The sequence below is a fragment of the Malaclemys terrapin genome, chromosome 7 (genome assembly GCF_027887155.1).
Source record: "Malaclemys terrapin pileata isolate rMalTer1 chromosome 7, rMalTer1.hap1, whole genome shotgun sequence".
Lineage (NCBI taxonomy): Eukaryota > Metazoa > Chordata > Testudines > Emydidae > Malaclemys > Malaclemys terrapin.
The window spans coordinates 49,451,445-49,466,418 of NC_071511.1; the positions used below are offsets into that span (position 1 = coordinate 49,451,445).

The 14,974-nt window shown below is 47.4% G+C and overlaps 1 protein-coding gene across 1 annotated transcript; it reads left to right on the forward strand.

Annotated features, from left to right (window-relative positions):
• On the forward strand, positions 1-12,740 carry TUSC2 (tumor suppressor 2, mitochondrial calcium regulator). Its single transcript, XM_054033663.1, has 3 exons — positions 1-230; positions 4,292-4,412; positions 8,298-12,740. Exons 1-3 carry the CDS (start codon positions 85-87, stop codon positions 8,361-8,363), a joined length of 333 nt encoding a protein of 110 aa, XP_053889638.1. The 5' UTR covers positions 1-84; the 3' UTR covers positions 8,364-12,740.
• The last annotated feature ends 2,234 nt before the right edge of the window (positions 12,741-14,974 follow it).

Consider the following 14,974-nt stretch of genomic DNA (forward strand, 5'->3'; position numbering starts at 1 on the left):
GTGGCGTAGGGCGCTCTCCGTTGCTGGGCTCCGCGGAGGCGCCGGGCGGCTCCCGCCTCCCCGGGCCATGCTCCCGCCCTGAGCATGGGCGCCAGCGGCTCCAAGGCCCGAGGCCTCTGGCCCTTCGCCTCCCCTGGGCCGGGCGGTGCCGCGGGCCCCGGCGGGGAGCAGGCCCTGGCTCGGGCGCGCGGCTGCCGCAGCGCTACCCCATTCGTCTTCACCCGCCGCGGGTAAGGGCGGGCGGCTGGTTTCCGTAGGGCAGGGGGTGGGTTGCTATGCGGCGGGCTGCCATGGGATGGGGGGCTGGTTTGCAGGGGATGGGTTGCTGGGGACTGGGCTCCCATGGGGCAGAGGACCTCGTTTCCATGGGGCAGGGAGTGGGTTGCTATGGGGTGGGGTCCTATGGGATCAGGGGGCTGGTTTCCATGGGTTGTGTTGCTGTGGGAATGGGGGGTGTTGGGGCTTGGGCTCCTGTGGGGCAGGTGGTAGCCAGCAGCTTTCCATGCGGCAGGAAGGTGTCAGAGCTGGAGGGAAGCGATGGCTGGGGGCTGCACATCATGTTGGGAGGGATAGCTCAGTGGTTTGAGCATTGGCCTGCTAAACCCAGGGTTGTGAGTTTAATCCTTGAGGGGGCCATTTAGGGATCTGGGGCACAAATCTGCCTGGGGATTGGTCCTGCTTTGAGCAGGGGGTTGGACTAGATGACCTCCTGAGGTCCCTTCCAGCCCTGATATTCTATAATTTGCTATACAATCTTCTACTGCCCTGCGATGCCTTTCTCCCTTACAGGCCACATTCTTCTGCTGTGAAGTGGCCCTTGGGGTGTCCTGGTGGGCATGTGAGGTCCAGGGGTCTGCACCAGACAGCTGTAACATCTGAGTAAATTGTCACATCCTGGCAAATCTGAGGCTCAGGTGGGCACCATTGTGCCCTAAGCAACCTTATCTGGAGCCTTATAGCACCCAGTGATACACAGCACGTGCAAGTACCTCTGGTCTATATGTTTGTATCCATGGAATATTCCCTGTGGTGCCCCTCTAGGGGGGACTGCAGAGTCTCCATTAAAGTTATGCACTTTTTTAATGATTAGAAGGTACAGTTTGGATAAAGGATTTGCACCCTGACACCCTATGTAGCAGGCTGGGAGGAGGATGGATTTGCCTATAAGGGGCATTCACTATAAAGGGGAGAGGTTTCAGTGGTAGCCGTGTTAATCTGTATCAGCAAAAAAAACGAGGATTCCTTGTGGCACCTTGGAGACTAACAAATTTATTTGATACATCTGATGAACTGGGTTCTAGCCCACGAAAGCTTATGCCCAAATAAATTTGTTAATTTATTTGTTAATAAATTTGTCTCTAAGGTGCCACAAGGACTCCTCATTTTTTTTTTTTTATAAAGGGAGAGGGTGCTGAGGTCTGGGAAGACAGAAATGTTACACTTCCCAGGGCTCTTGGCAAGAATGGGGGAGGGAGAGGGTCAAAACAAAAGGCTCTGAGTGGAGTTTGTCACCACTAACCTTTGGAATATAGCTCCCCTCAGTGGCGTCTGTGCACAGATAAGAGTATATCATTTCTTTTGATTTGTCTCCTTTTTATTTAAAAATAAATGGTGCAGCTAGTTGCAGCTCTTAATCAGATCTGATTTTAAGGAGATAGAACTGACTGTCGGGCCAAGGAGATGAGACTTTACCATTGGGGTGGAAGAGTGAACGACTGAGTCCAGCGACCCAGCTGTGTCAAGGTCTCAAAGAGGGACCCAAGAAGAGCTGTGCTCCCTGCCTTATGTGGGTTGAGGAATAGCCCCTCAATTATAGAGGTACCAGTCACTTAGATGTGCAAAGTCAGTGGTGTTCAAGAGCAGCTACTCCTTCAGTGAGAAGCGCAGACTGTACTTACTGAGGCAAAGACATGGGATCCTGCTGGTTGCCTGCCATCCCAGCTTCATGCATTGGGGGTAGGGCAAGTCCTATCACCAGTTTAGATTGTGGCTCCTGTTGTGCTTTTTGCTGATCACTGTGTCTGGAGTTATTTCCCATCAGTAGCTGTTTGAGGCTTTTCCAGAGGTGAAAAGCCTCAAAGCCTTTTGGCAAGAACTTGGAAGCAGACTGTACCTGCCAACAAAATTCTGTCTGATCTTTGTGGTGTTCTGTGGAGCAAATCTGGCAGGGGCAGCCGTATAGTCCTATTGGGGAGCTAGCAGACTGTTAGCAGAGAGGAAAGTAAATGTAGAACTGCAGCTAATGCCTTTATCTTAGTGACTAGGTTGAAATGGATTGCCTCCGTCAAACCTGTTTGCACCACAAAGTTGTTTTTTTGCCAGTTCTTAAATTGTGATTAATATTGTGCCAAAATCCTTGACTCTTGCTTTGGGTTCATTTCCTCCTAATTAGCTGTTGGCATACTGGTGTCCCTCCTCTCTTGACAGGAGAGTGGCCAGGTGCATCTGAATCAAATGGCGTAGCTGGCAAGTTGTTGCCTGTGGTTAGCTGAAATTCTACCACTCTTCCTTGGATATAAAGGAAGGTGTAGTAACTGATGTTTATCAGGGAACTGGCATCATCTCAATACCCCTCTTTTGTCTAGACCAAATCAGTAGCTTGTCTCTCTTTATGCCCACAAGCCAGTCGGGAGGTTCAGGATTTGCAATGTGTGGAAACAGGGTGATTCAACAGCAATCCAAAAGTCTGCAGTTGGGCCTTTATTTTTTGTTTATATGTGGCTTCTGTGTAGAAAGGTTACTTTGCTACTCTCTCATCCCATGTGTGGCTTCTTTAGAGGTACCAATATATTGCTTTTGTATCTTATGTTTATTTCATGGATAGGGTAGCATTGGATGGTGTAGCATGGGAGATGTCAGTGCTGTAGCTGTCGTTCGTGTCATTGGAGGACTTCAGATACATGTGGGTCAGCTGTACAAATCTTGGCACACTCAGTATCTGTGTGTGCATGGAGCTGTGGTGTTTACATTAGTTCATATGTGCAATCTTAGTGCTATATGGTAAAATTGGTTCAGTCCCATAGAGAAAGGGAAGGATGTTCAAACATATCATAAACTGGGACAAGGGGGAAGTTGATAGCTGAGTTGATTCTGGGGCCTTTTACCACCAGGTCACGGGTTCTGATATAGATCCATTAGTAGTGACCCAAGTTGGTTATCACCTGATGATTTAGATTCCTGTGAAATAAACTGGCCATCTCACTTTGGATCCTAGTAAAAGAGGTGTTTACATCACAAAACCCACCATCCGTGTGCCTTGATTAGCTCCATTGCTAGCAGATAAGCCAGGCACTGAATAGATCAGACTGAATTCCCCTCTTGCCACAAGAAATCCCGAAGTCATCTAGTGACTTATTTTCCCCTTTAACTGCAGCAGTCTCTCTTTGGGTAGGAGAGAGTGCTATTGAACTGCAGGGTCCCCATTTAGTGAGCTTAGTTTGTGGTTCTTATTTCATGCCTGATCTAAGTGTGCTCTCTCTTAACTTAAAACTAGGTGTGTTTGAGCAGTGAACGTAAGACTTGATCTTGTAGTTAAAAATGGCCTTGTACTCTTTGTGCTGAATAGCTTTCTAGCTTAAGCTTGCTTGTCCAAGAGTGAAACTCTTCTGGTGGCCGTTGTACCCTTGAGTGCTACAGATCTGCCAGTGTATGCATGGAATCAGAGCTGGGAAGCATGCTTGGTGCTGATTTACCATGGCTCCATTGGTCTGTATTTAACTGTTTATAATTGCTTTTGTACAAAACCAATCCTCCAGCTGTGTGAGTTGATAGCAAACCTTATCTCCATATGCAGAATGGGAGCAGTAGCTCCAGCTTCTTCTTTCTCCCATCTCACCCGTGGTTTGGCCAGGCCCCTGTGATGGAGGGACTGCAATCTCCATGGTCCATTTAGTCCCTTACCTCTCCACTGAGCCTGACTGTGCAACCTCGGGGTGGGCTGATCTGTCTACACAGCAGCTGCTGACACTTCCATTGAAATCTGAGCACTGTATGTATTTAATGCCAGTTGTCTGAGTGGCTTTATGATGCAGATTTCTGTCCTGCTAGGTACTGCACTGAGGCCAACTTCTTGTTTCACAGCTGTCAGATGGAAATGACTCTTGGCTGCTGACCCAAGCTGACAGGCTCCATTTCCCAGTCCCATAATGCCCAGCCCTCTCCAGTGTGTAATGTCCAAGACCGCTGATCTCTGCTAGCCCACTCATGCCCTCTTCCCAAAAACTTTGGGTAGGGATCATTGATGGCCAGTCCTCCCAGTCTCTTATGTGCTCCTCTCCTCATTCCTTTGCAGCTCCATGTATTATGATGAGGATGGGGATCTCGCCCATGAATTCTATGAGGAGACAATTGTCACCAAGAATGGGAGAAAGCGCGCCAAACTGAAAAGGATCCACAAGAACCTGATACCTCAGGTAACATGCTCAGAAACAAGTGACCCCACTGTGAGAGATTTTGGCCCTTTGAAGTGTCACCTGATGTGCTGGGAGCCACTGAGTCAGCCTATTCTGCCAGCCTGGGTTCCTTTACCTGGTCTTGCTGGGCTAGGCTCACAAGCCTCTTCCAATCAAGCACACAGGCAGGGCCACATCCAGCTGTACAGAGAGACAGAGATCCACTCTGGAAAAATTTAGCCTTAGAGGCTTACCCCAACACTCTGGTGCCCACTCCCTTTAAGGGGTACAAACCCAAAGGTTTTATGAAATTCGCCCCCTCCCTTAAAATGGAGGGAGATACGCACAACTTCTTGCCCTCTCCCACCCCCGATAGAAATTACATAAACTGGGTTATATTATAAACAAGAAATAAGTTTAACAACTACAAAAGGTGAATTTTAAGTGAATATAAGAGGTAACAGACAGAACAAAGCAGATTACTGACCAAATAAAACAAAATATGCAAGCTGGGCTCAATATAATTAAGAAACAGGTTACAAAATATAATTTCTTACTCTAAATGTTATTTTAGGCAGGTTGCAAAGTTTATGTGGTTCAGAGTTCCAGTTATATTTCTTTTCAGACTGGACCCCTGTCTCAATCTGGACTCCTCCCCTGTCTTCCCTTCAGGTGGCTTTAGTAGTCTTTCTTCTTGGGCAGACAAGCAATGGAGAGGAGTCCCGTTCTCCTTCCTTCTCACCCTTAAATAGGATTCACATAAGGCGTGAATCCTTTGTTTCCCAAACTTGACCCCTTCCCTTCCAGTGGAAAGTTACAAGAAGTCCCAGGTAATGTGCTGTGGCGCAAACCTAGTATCAGGTGATAAGACCACCTGACTCTGTAGTATCACCTTGTCCATGAGTCAGTGGCAGTATGGAGCATCCTCAGGAAGGCCAAGCCTTTTCACAGTCCATTGTCCTCGCTGATGGATCATCAGCCTGTCTGGCTTTTCCATTGTAGTACCAGAAGTGTTAGCAGTGGGTGTCTCCCAAAGTAGCATAGCTGAGATACAGATACATAGTCAATATTCCTAACTTCAGATATAGAAATGATGCAGGCATACAAATTGGATAATCACATTCAGTAAATTATAACCTTTCCAATGACATCTTACAAGACCCATCTTGCATAAAGTACATCTCAATTATGTCATATTCATATCATAAGCATATTTTTATAAAGAATAGGGAGTGAAACATCACAGCGTGCCACACTGAAAAGGATCCACAAGAACCTGATACCTCAGGTAACGTGCTCAGAAACAAAAGTGACCCTTGTGGGGACTCGACTGGTAATGTATTAGCGTGCTATGCAGGTCGCCTGGGTTCCTTTGTGATCTCTTACCCACGGGGCCCCTAGGATTTGTGCCAAGTCTCATCCCCTAGAAGTCTAGTGGTAGCTGACTGCAATCCTGACTAGATATGCCTATGGGACAGTGGCTTTCAACAGTACATGGAAATCTTTTGCTCAGATTTCTCTTTCTGCTCAAAGCTACTGAAGGGAAGGGTGAGTATTCCACCCCCCACCCTCGTGGCCAGGTCTCCTTGTTCTGAAGCAGAAATGATAAGATTGAGTAGAGAGCACCTATGTATGGGGGTGTTTGGCTCAACCTCCCTACCTCTCACTGACAGGGGTGAGAGAAACAACTATTAAATAACTAGACAGTTTTAAACACTAGTTTCCTGACAGCAAATGCCAGGGAAGCTCTAGCATTGGTATACCCCATGGAGCCACTTGATGGCGCCAGACTGGAACAAAATCCAAACAGTGACTTAGTGAACCGGCACAGCGAGGTCAGGGAAACCAATTAGCATGATACACTTGTGTCAGGAAGTCCCTGCTTTCTGAAGCCGACAATCTGGCCTTAAAAAATGAACATTAACTCCCTGTTCTGTGATTTACGGTATTAACACTCGGCATTGATATAAAACTTCTTCATTTTTAAACCTTTCGCTCAGGTCCTTGGAGTTATCTTTTATTATGAACTGTAAAAGGAACAATATAACAAACTGGCCTAAAATCAGGCAAAAGAATAAATGGGGCGGGAGAGTCAGATATAGGAAGGGACCGGGGGGACCAGAGATTCTAAATGTGGGGTATTGGTTATGATTTGACTAGTTTTCAGGGGTTTAAAATTCAGAAGTGCTGAAGCAGATGTTAGGGTAGAGCAGATTTCATGCCAACACAGCAGTACTGCCTCTAGGTTAGTGAAAATGGGTGTGTTGTCGCCATCTGACAGCAGTTCAGTGGCTACTGTGACATGAGTTTGTCTCAATCTAGCTTCTAGTGGGCAGCTGTCCATATTGCACAGTTGCCACTAATTGATGCCATTGTTGGCATTCTCAGGAGAGAGGCTGAATGGGCTGTGGGATGCAAGGTTCCCTTTCACTCCTTGAGGGGATTCATTTGGACGGTGGAGTGAGGCACATAGACAGGATGCAGTTTCTACCACCACTACCTGTGATGTATTTGTTTTATGGATAGGGGACCTCATTCTCCAGGACTGTTGGGCTGGCACCTTTCATGAGCACTAAAAATAAACTCTGCCTAGCTGTGGCTTTTTGACAGGACTGATATAACAATGAGTATGGATGAATCCCTGATTTCTATGGCCCCTGCTAGCATGGGCCATGGGAATTCTCATCTGTTCCAAGGCTTTTGTATATAATTATGAAGGTCTTGTTTATTTTGCAAAATACATTTGTTGCATTCATGCTATACCCAGGCACCCATATGAGCTGGTGCCACTTTCTAGCAGTAGCTGCCATGTGACAGAACCAGTCCGCGTTGTCATAACCAAGCAAGGCCCATTAATTGGGAGGCCACAGGTCAAGCCATTCCCTAGCTGCTTTTTTTCATGTTACACTCCTGCAAAAACTGTGGCTGTTCTCCAGAAAATACAGATCTTTTATTAAATGTAATAAAACTGTTTTCCTCAGTTTTTGTCATCCTTGCACTAGGCGTTTTGTCCTTCGCTAGCGCCTTATAGTTCTGGCCCTCCAGAAGCCTTGCAAACACAAACTAACCAGTTCAATTCCAGGAAGCATAGTCACCATACTGCAGGTGGAGAAATGTCTTCTCTTTCCATATTCTAAACACTAGACCACATTCCCAGCCTCTCGTAAGTCTAGTGAGGATTGCCCTGGTTCAGTCTAGTTCTGATCCTGCTGTGAAACCAGAGCATAAAGCCCACTAGCGCACACATCCTTTGCCTATAAACTCTGAAGCTACTTTGCTTTCTGTTGTGTTTGTAATGGAAGAATATTCACACCAGAGCACATTAAATGCCTAAGGCTTAGAGTTCTGCTTTAATTGATACAGATGCTTGTTACGTTCACAGTATCACTCCTTGGCCAGAAAGCTTGCTTATGCACAAGGGTCTTAGATCTTTTCTTCTTTTCGGTCACTTAGAGGCCTTTCTTTTCCAGTCTTTTAAATGACTTTTAAATTAAAGGTGCCAGACTAACAGCCCTGGAAGCTGGTGACCTTCTAGTCATGGATCAGGTGGAACATGGGCAGTGACAGGCCGAGCTGCTTCCCCTCACTCTCCTGCCATTGTCGTTCAGATCCGTCATGCTCAGCATCCTAGGATCTGAGCATCTTAGTCTCACTTTTAGGGGCTAGTTCTAGCAGCGCATCCAGTCTGTTTTGCCTGCCTGGTGCTCAGAGTGTCAACCAACAGCTCAGTTGTGATGGTTTAATGGACTCTTGTCCATTAAGAACTGGACTGGGACATAAGCTCTATTGTCTGTCTCCATCTGCAGTGACTTGCAGAGCATGGGTCCTTTGTTTGCTGGCCTTTTCTTAGGACTCTGCTCTGGCCAGTGTCTCCCCGCCTCACTACCCTCCTTGCTCTCTTTTCAGGGTATAGTGAAACTGGAGCACCCTCGCATTCACGTGGACTTCCCCGTTATCATCTGTGAGGTCTGAGCTGCAGGGGGAGCGTGAGCTGCTGCTGTGTGCTGTCAGTGCACACGACCTGCCCAGCCTTACTGCACCTAATGTAACCACACAAGGCTGCCTTGTGTCCCTGAACCACAATGGACTGCAAGCACAGATGCACATACTCTTGACTTTAGAGCTCCTCTTGCCTGGAGGAGCAGAATGAGATGGGGTGGTGCAGAATCGGCTAGTTACCTGGAATAGAATTGGCTAGGGATCTGTTCACAAGTCAGACAAGACATGTGAACTTGTTTAGCAACATGCTTAACAATATCCTCGACTGAGTCGGAAGATTGAAATCCTTCTCGTGGCTGCCGTCAGATGTTTGGATGGATCACTGAACTGCCTGTGACACTTGTGTTTGAGGTTTTAAAGGGAGAGCCATCCTGCATCTCTCGCCGAACAAAATCCCTGCTTCGCAGGTACCTGCCCCAGGTAGAGTTGAGGTCAATTAATTCACCTCTGTGGGGCTAGGGGCAGACCCTTAATGCCCCTTCCCTACGAAGTGATGATGAATAAAAGGATAGTGGTGTAGTTTATTCTTTTTGGGGGGTTGGTTATGCAGTACTGCCCCCAAGTTGGTCTGGAATGGAGTGTAAATGGAGCGGTCTGAGGTGAAGCTAATCTTGAGAACCCCACTGAAACAGAGTAGCACTTCTCGGGAAGGTAGGAGACCAGATTCCATTGCATCAGACCTCAGTCTCCTCTTTTATATGGCCCCCTCCCGTGCTCAGCGTTATTTTGTACTTCATAGCGATATGGCTCGTCTGGTCCCCAGAAGCCTTTCCAATGGCTTTAGATACCCCGGCTCAGTTGTTGGTGTTCAGACCTCTCCGAAAATCCATTGGCCACTGATGGCACTGTGCAGAGCCAGCAGAGCAAACAGTCTGATCTTTGCAGCAAGATCAATGGACACTGCTGAAAGCAGCAGCAGTGCTTAGAGCTGAGTGACTGGGCTGGCAGCCCATGTTAACCCACACAGCTTTGCAGTTAGGATTCGCACAGCAGGGCTTAGCTTGCCACCCATTAGCATGCGTCTGCCTTGGCGGGAGCAGGCTGCGTTCCTGTTGAGTGGCGTTCTTCCCCCTCCTGAATCTGGTGTGTTGAAGTGCAGGGTACAAGGTATGACCTCTTGTATTAGCCATAGTGTTTATTTTGGGGCTCAATCCCTCTCAGAATGCGGTTCTGGGTAACTTTCACATGTTGATCAGTTGTGCCCCAGTGCCGACAGCATGCCCTGGCTGTGTGTAACTATTATAGAGCCAAGGCAGGAATGAAGAGTTGGCTTTTACCCTCTAAAGCAGTTGGCGTCAGCCCCCTCCTGTCTTGGAAACCCACTGAGGTATCAAGCCTGGGTTCTTCCACTGCACCCATTCCTCTCTTTCTCCCTGTGGTGACAAGAGGGAATGCAATGCACTTTAATGGAAGGTTCTCTCTTCCCCACCCAACTTGATAAAGAAACACGCAGCTATTGGGGTGGCCTCCTCTGCCAGCTAGACTCTTGGTGGCAGCACTGAAACTATGAATTGGTGCATCTGCCACTTCATGCCTGCTTCCTCGTTTGAAGGATTGAGCGCTAGCTGGCTGCTGCTGAGCCAGAGTGAGAGTACCCCATCCCAAACACTAGAAATCGTGATCTCTCGGCTCCAGCTTACATGAGAATGGGCAGAGTCGCTGTGCACAAGCAGGATGTCAGGGATCCTTACCGCTATCTACCCCTCCAAGAACTCTTGTGAAGCTTTAAAACTGGATCAAGATGTGGCTCCCGCAGTGGTCAGCTTATTAGAGACATCTCGTTTCCCCTTCAAGAGCATGTCATTTACGTTCTGAGCACTTCAGACATTTGCTACCTCGATTTTTAATTTAAGCTGCTAGTGCAAAGTTGCTAGCAGTATTGGTGTGTCTATATTGGATGTATCCCGCTCCACACCCCTGAGAACAGTTCTAGGGGCTGTATGCCATTCTGATGGGGTCTTGTAGTTAGCAATAGCAATGCTGGCTCTGTGTCACTGTCTCCCCATAACCTCAGACTCGGCCTTGTTCCCTGATCGCTCTCTGTAGTGGTTGGAGTGAAACCACAGCACTGAGGGACCAAAGATTCTGCTCCCCCCTTCTCCTCCCCAGTTGGCATGGAAGTTGGTTTTCACAGATAGAATGCTTGTTACAGCTCCAGAAGAGAGCACTTTTACACTGTGACGCTGAGCATTTCCTTCTAGATCAGTGTTCTTCCACCTACTTGGAAAAGTCGCTCTTAAAAAAAATCCTATTAAAGTGTCTCTTGTTTGCACCAGCCATTCTCTAGCAGGTGACTTGGGTTCATCTCAGACCAAGGCTCACAGATCTCCTTGAAAGAGGCACATCTCTGGTGGCAGAGCCGGGCTGGAGGACACCATCTCCAACAAAGGAAGGGATCAAGCTATGTGAGGCTGACTCAACCCAGGACCCCTGCTCTGATATGGGGAGACTTAGCAGTGAAAACTATGCTCTTGCTGCTGCTTGTGCGGTGTGTGCAGGAGACAGCTTGGGCTGAGAGCCTTCCTGGCTTCTCTTGATGGAGGTGAGAGACTGCAGGAGGCCACTGGCCTCCTCCTGAGTGAAGAGCAGTATTGGTTAGGTACTGAGTGGTGGGTGGAATCTAGCACTGGAGAAATGAGGTGTTTGGTATGGAGGAGAGTGCATGGGGAGAGAGAAATGAGAACCGCTGGCCAGTATCTTATTCCCCCTGCATGTCCCCTGGAGAAGAGGTTGGTAGGGCATCACCTCCCATGTGCTTTGGTGTGGGATGTGGTACCTGTGTTTACAAATGCAGGAATAGGCTCCTCGTCCTTGTGCTGGGCAGGTTTGGAGCAGCAGGGTTAGATCTGTGTTCTGAATGCCAAACTGGCCTAGGGCAGTGTCATGGGCTACGTCAGGTGGAGCCGGCCGTTGTTAAACAAGCTCCGTGCCAAGAGTTGGTCAGAAACGAGTGAGCTGAATGGTGAGCTAGCTCTTTTGGGGAAGATTGTATGGAGGGAAAGGCAAGATGCTTCCCACTAGTATAAGAGAGAGAGAGCAGGGAGGGGGGTTAGAGTCCTGAGCAGGCTGAGCTCTCCCTTCTGTGATTCACAGAAACCATCTGCACACCACAAGCAGCGGGATGAAACGCTTGACTCTGGAAGGAGATGGTGTGTTTCATAGCAGCAAGCAGGGCAGGCGGAGCTTGTCGAATGGCTTTCACAGAGGAATCCATGCCCTCCCCTTTGCATGGGGGTTTGTGTAGCACAACTTCACCTTGGCAAACCCTTGCTGGTCTTGAGAGCGGGAAGGGGTTGCCCAGTGCACAGTGAGTAACACTCTTGAGGTGCCCAGCCAAGACTAAAAGGCCCTAGGTATGTCTACACTGCAATTAAAAACCTGTGGCTGGCCTGCACCAGGTGACTTGGGCTCACAGGGATAAGGGACTGTTTAAGTGCAGTGTTGACTTTCAAGTCCAGCCTCAAGGACCCTGTGAGAGCTGAGGGTCCGAGCCTGAAAGTCTACACCACAATTAAAGAGCCCCTGAGCCTGAGTCAGCTGGCACAGGCCAGCTGTGGTATCGAATTACAGTGCAGGCATACCACTGTGTGCAGAGTACAGTGTCTGTTTCTCACTGTCTGACCGTAACATAGTAGCTGAGCCCTCTCATGTTTCTTGCTTCTGAACAGGGAGAGGTGGCCAGAGCACCCTTCACTCAGCAAAGCACCATGGGTAACCTATAGCCACTTTCACTGTCCTTTAAATGCTCTGAGACAGCCTGTTGGGGAAACTCCCTCTCTTCACATACCCCGAGCAATCCGATCAGAGCCTTCCCCCAAGGAAGGGCTCATTGCACCCTACTTCTAAGTCAGCAGGCTTCCTACCCCTCTTCCTGACCCTTTTCTTTCTAGGCTGGTTAGCACACTGGGGTTGAAGCTGTGCAGTCAGTCTGCATGGATTCTAGAATCCCAGCCTTTCTCTCCACCAACCCTATTTCCTAGTAGCCCCGGTCCCCTTGAGCCTACGCAGATGGGATGAGGACCACCCTTGGGAACTGCTGAAGGGATATTTAAAATGTGAAGGTGATTGTAAATAGTATCTATGTCCACTATATTGTTGAAGCAAGCAAAAAAAAAACCCCACTTGGTTTCTTTTCAATTTTTTTTACAACTTCTTTCTGTGTGACTTTGTGATTTCAAGTGTGGATGTGTAGAATTGTACCCACCAACACTACACTTACAGCTCCTCTAGCGAATGGATAGGAGTTTCCAATTCAAACATGTACAATATTTATGGTCCTCCTTCCTCTGCCTTTGAGTGCATATGTCAAATTTTGTTAAATTTCAATAAAACTATTTGTAGATCCCAAAAGTTCAAGAGCTGTCTTATTTTTGGAATGTGATTTAGTAACTGGTCTCACTGCCTCTGTATGTAATGGACAGACAGGACATATTAGAGCTAACAGGGTGTGAACTTACCATGCAGGCTTTACCCATACAGATGTCACAGCCCCTGTAGCAATTCCCAACCCTCCTCCCCTCCCCCCCCCCCCAGTTCTACTCAGGGGCCTTACCTGATTCTCTCTCCCCTTCAGTTGTACTGACACAAGGAAAGACACTTCCGAATTGTGCTCAGACATAGGGCTTGCCTGAGGGACACAAATCTGTCTGCTTACATCCACCTCAGGATCTCAATCGATGTCTCTAAAGCATGGTGTTTTGTGCCCTCTGTTTTGTGGTAGTAAGTGAAAGCCACCAAGCTGGGCTGTTCATTAACAGATTCATAAATAGAACAGCCGTAGTGGCTTTGGAATCTATCTGTGAAGTCTTTACAAAATTAACGGAGCTTATCTCCAGCTGATCGAGCTTATCCCCTATAATCTCACAACTGTTTTCAACTGATGGGGGGGGGGGGGGGGGGAGAGGCAAAGCTAAGCACAGCTGCTCTTTTAGACTCCTGCAGCCCACTGAATGCTTCTAATCACCCCAGCCCACTTGAGATCACAGGCATGTGGTACCTCGCCATGCTTACACCTCACATTATTACTACATAGGCCGTTCAAGTGCCATGTGTGTGGATGCAGTTTGTGGTATTGAACACATGAACAGTTAGCCTTGGGGGCTATCTGAGTGCTGAAGCTTGGATTATGTGGTGTTGAAGTTTATTTACATCATGATGGTCTTGGTTGTGATCTTGCGGTCCTAAGGCCTGGTCTACACTGGGGGGGGGGAAGGGGGAAGAGATCGATCTAAGTTACGCAATTTCAGCTACGTAAATAACGTAGCTGAAGTCGACGTACTTAGAGCTACTTACTGCGGTGTCTTCACCACGGTGAGTCGACTGCTGCTGCTTCCCCATCGACTCTGCCTGCACCTCTTGCCAAGCTGGAGTACAGGAGTTGATGGGAGAGCACTTGGGGATCGATTTATCGTGTCAGACATGATAAATCGATCTCTGCTGGATCGCTCGCTGACTGGTAGTGAAGACATTCCCTAAGATGTGAGTGATCCCCTTGCAGGTACTGGAGAAGCAAATGGGCAAGTCCTTTATGGATTTGGTAGAGTTAGTTCGCAAGGATTAATATAGCAAGAATTGCAAATTTGTTGGCCCTGACACCACAGTTGTAGTTGCAACTGGAATTCGGATGATCATCAATCATGTTTGTTTATAGTAGTGCCTAAGGACCAATCAAGAACTGTGCCGGGAGCTGTAAAAACACATAACAGGAGGCAGTTCCTTCCCCGAAGAGCTTGTAATCTAGATGAGACAGACCCACAGAGTGAAGGAAAAAGGGTAGAACACTCCAGTCGAGTAAACAATGTGGTGTTGGCAAAGATGGTGGTGTTCCATGATTTTTTTGAGTGGGTTCAGACAGGAGCCTTGGTTTGATTCCCACTTTTGACTTATGATTGGAACAACCTCTAAGTATAACTTTCTTTTAAATTATAGATTTGGGATTGGAAAAAAAATTGTCCCCAGAGTTTCAAATTTCTGGTTAAAGAGATTTTTAGATGCCAACCACTCAAACTGTCAAACTCAAGGATGGCGTCTCATGACTTTTCTGTGACCTCTCACACATAGGCACTGCAAAACCACAGAGTCTTGGGCAGGTCTGTCCGCATGCACTCATGCTGAGAACAAAGTTGGTGTTGGAACAAAGTAATAATCTGAAGTAGTTGCTGACAATGATCCAATCTATAGCAGCTAAGCTGCTAAGTGTAAATTTCCATACAGTTTGTGCTTTAAGTTATACTGTACTTAACTTTTGCTTTTCAGTAAAGGCTGTTATAATGTAAGGGACATAATTTTATCATCTAATGTAAAACTTAATGTCAAATTATGTTCCTACACTCCCTGATATTTGTCTAATTAGGAGTAGGTGGAGTTGTTTTTTGGGGGGAAGATTTGAGTGCGATTTGTGCATTCAGAAGTTAGTGTCTTTTGTTTTATCCATTCTTTCTCTATGAGAGACCAAACTTGTACGAATCGGAGGAAGGTATTAAAGCTTTTATGCACTGCTGTGAGAAAATTGTGATGGATGGAAAGGGAAGGCTTAGACTGTCAATTGGCCTGTTACAAGGGCAAAGTTAAGGTTGTTTAAAGTG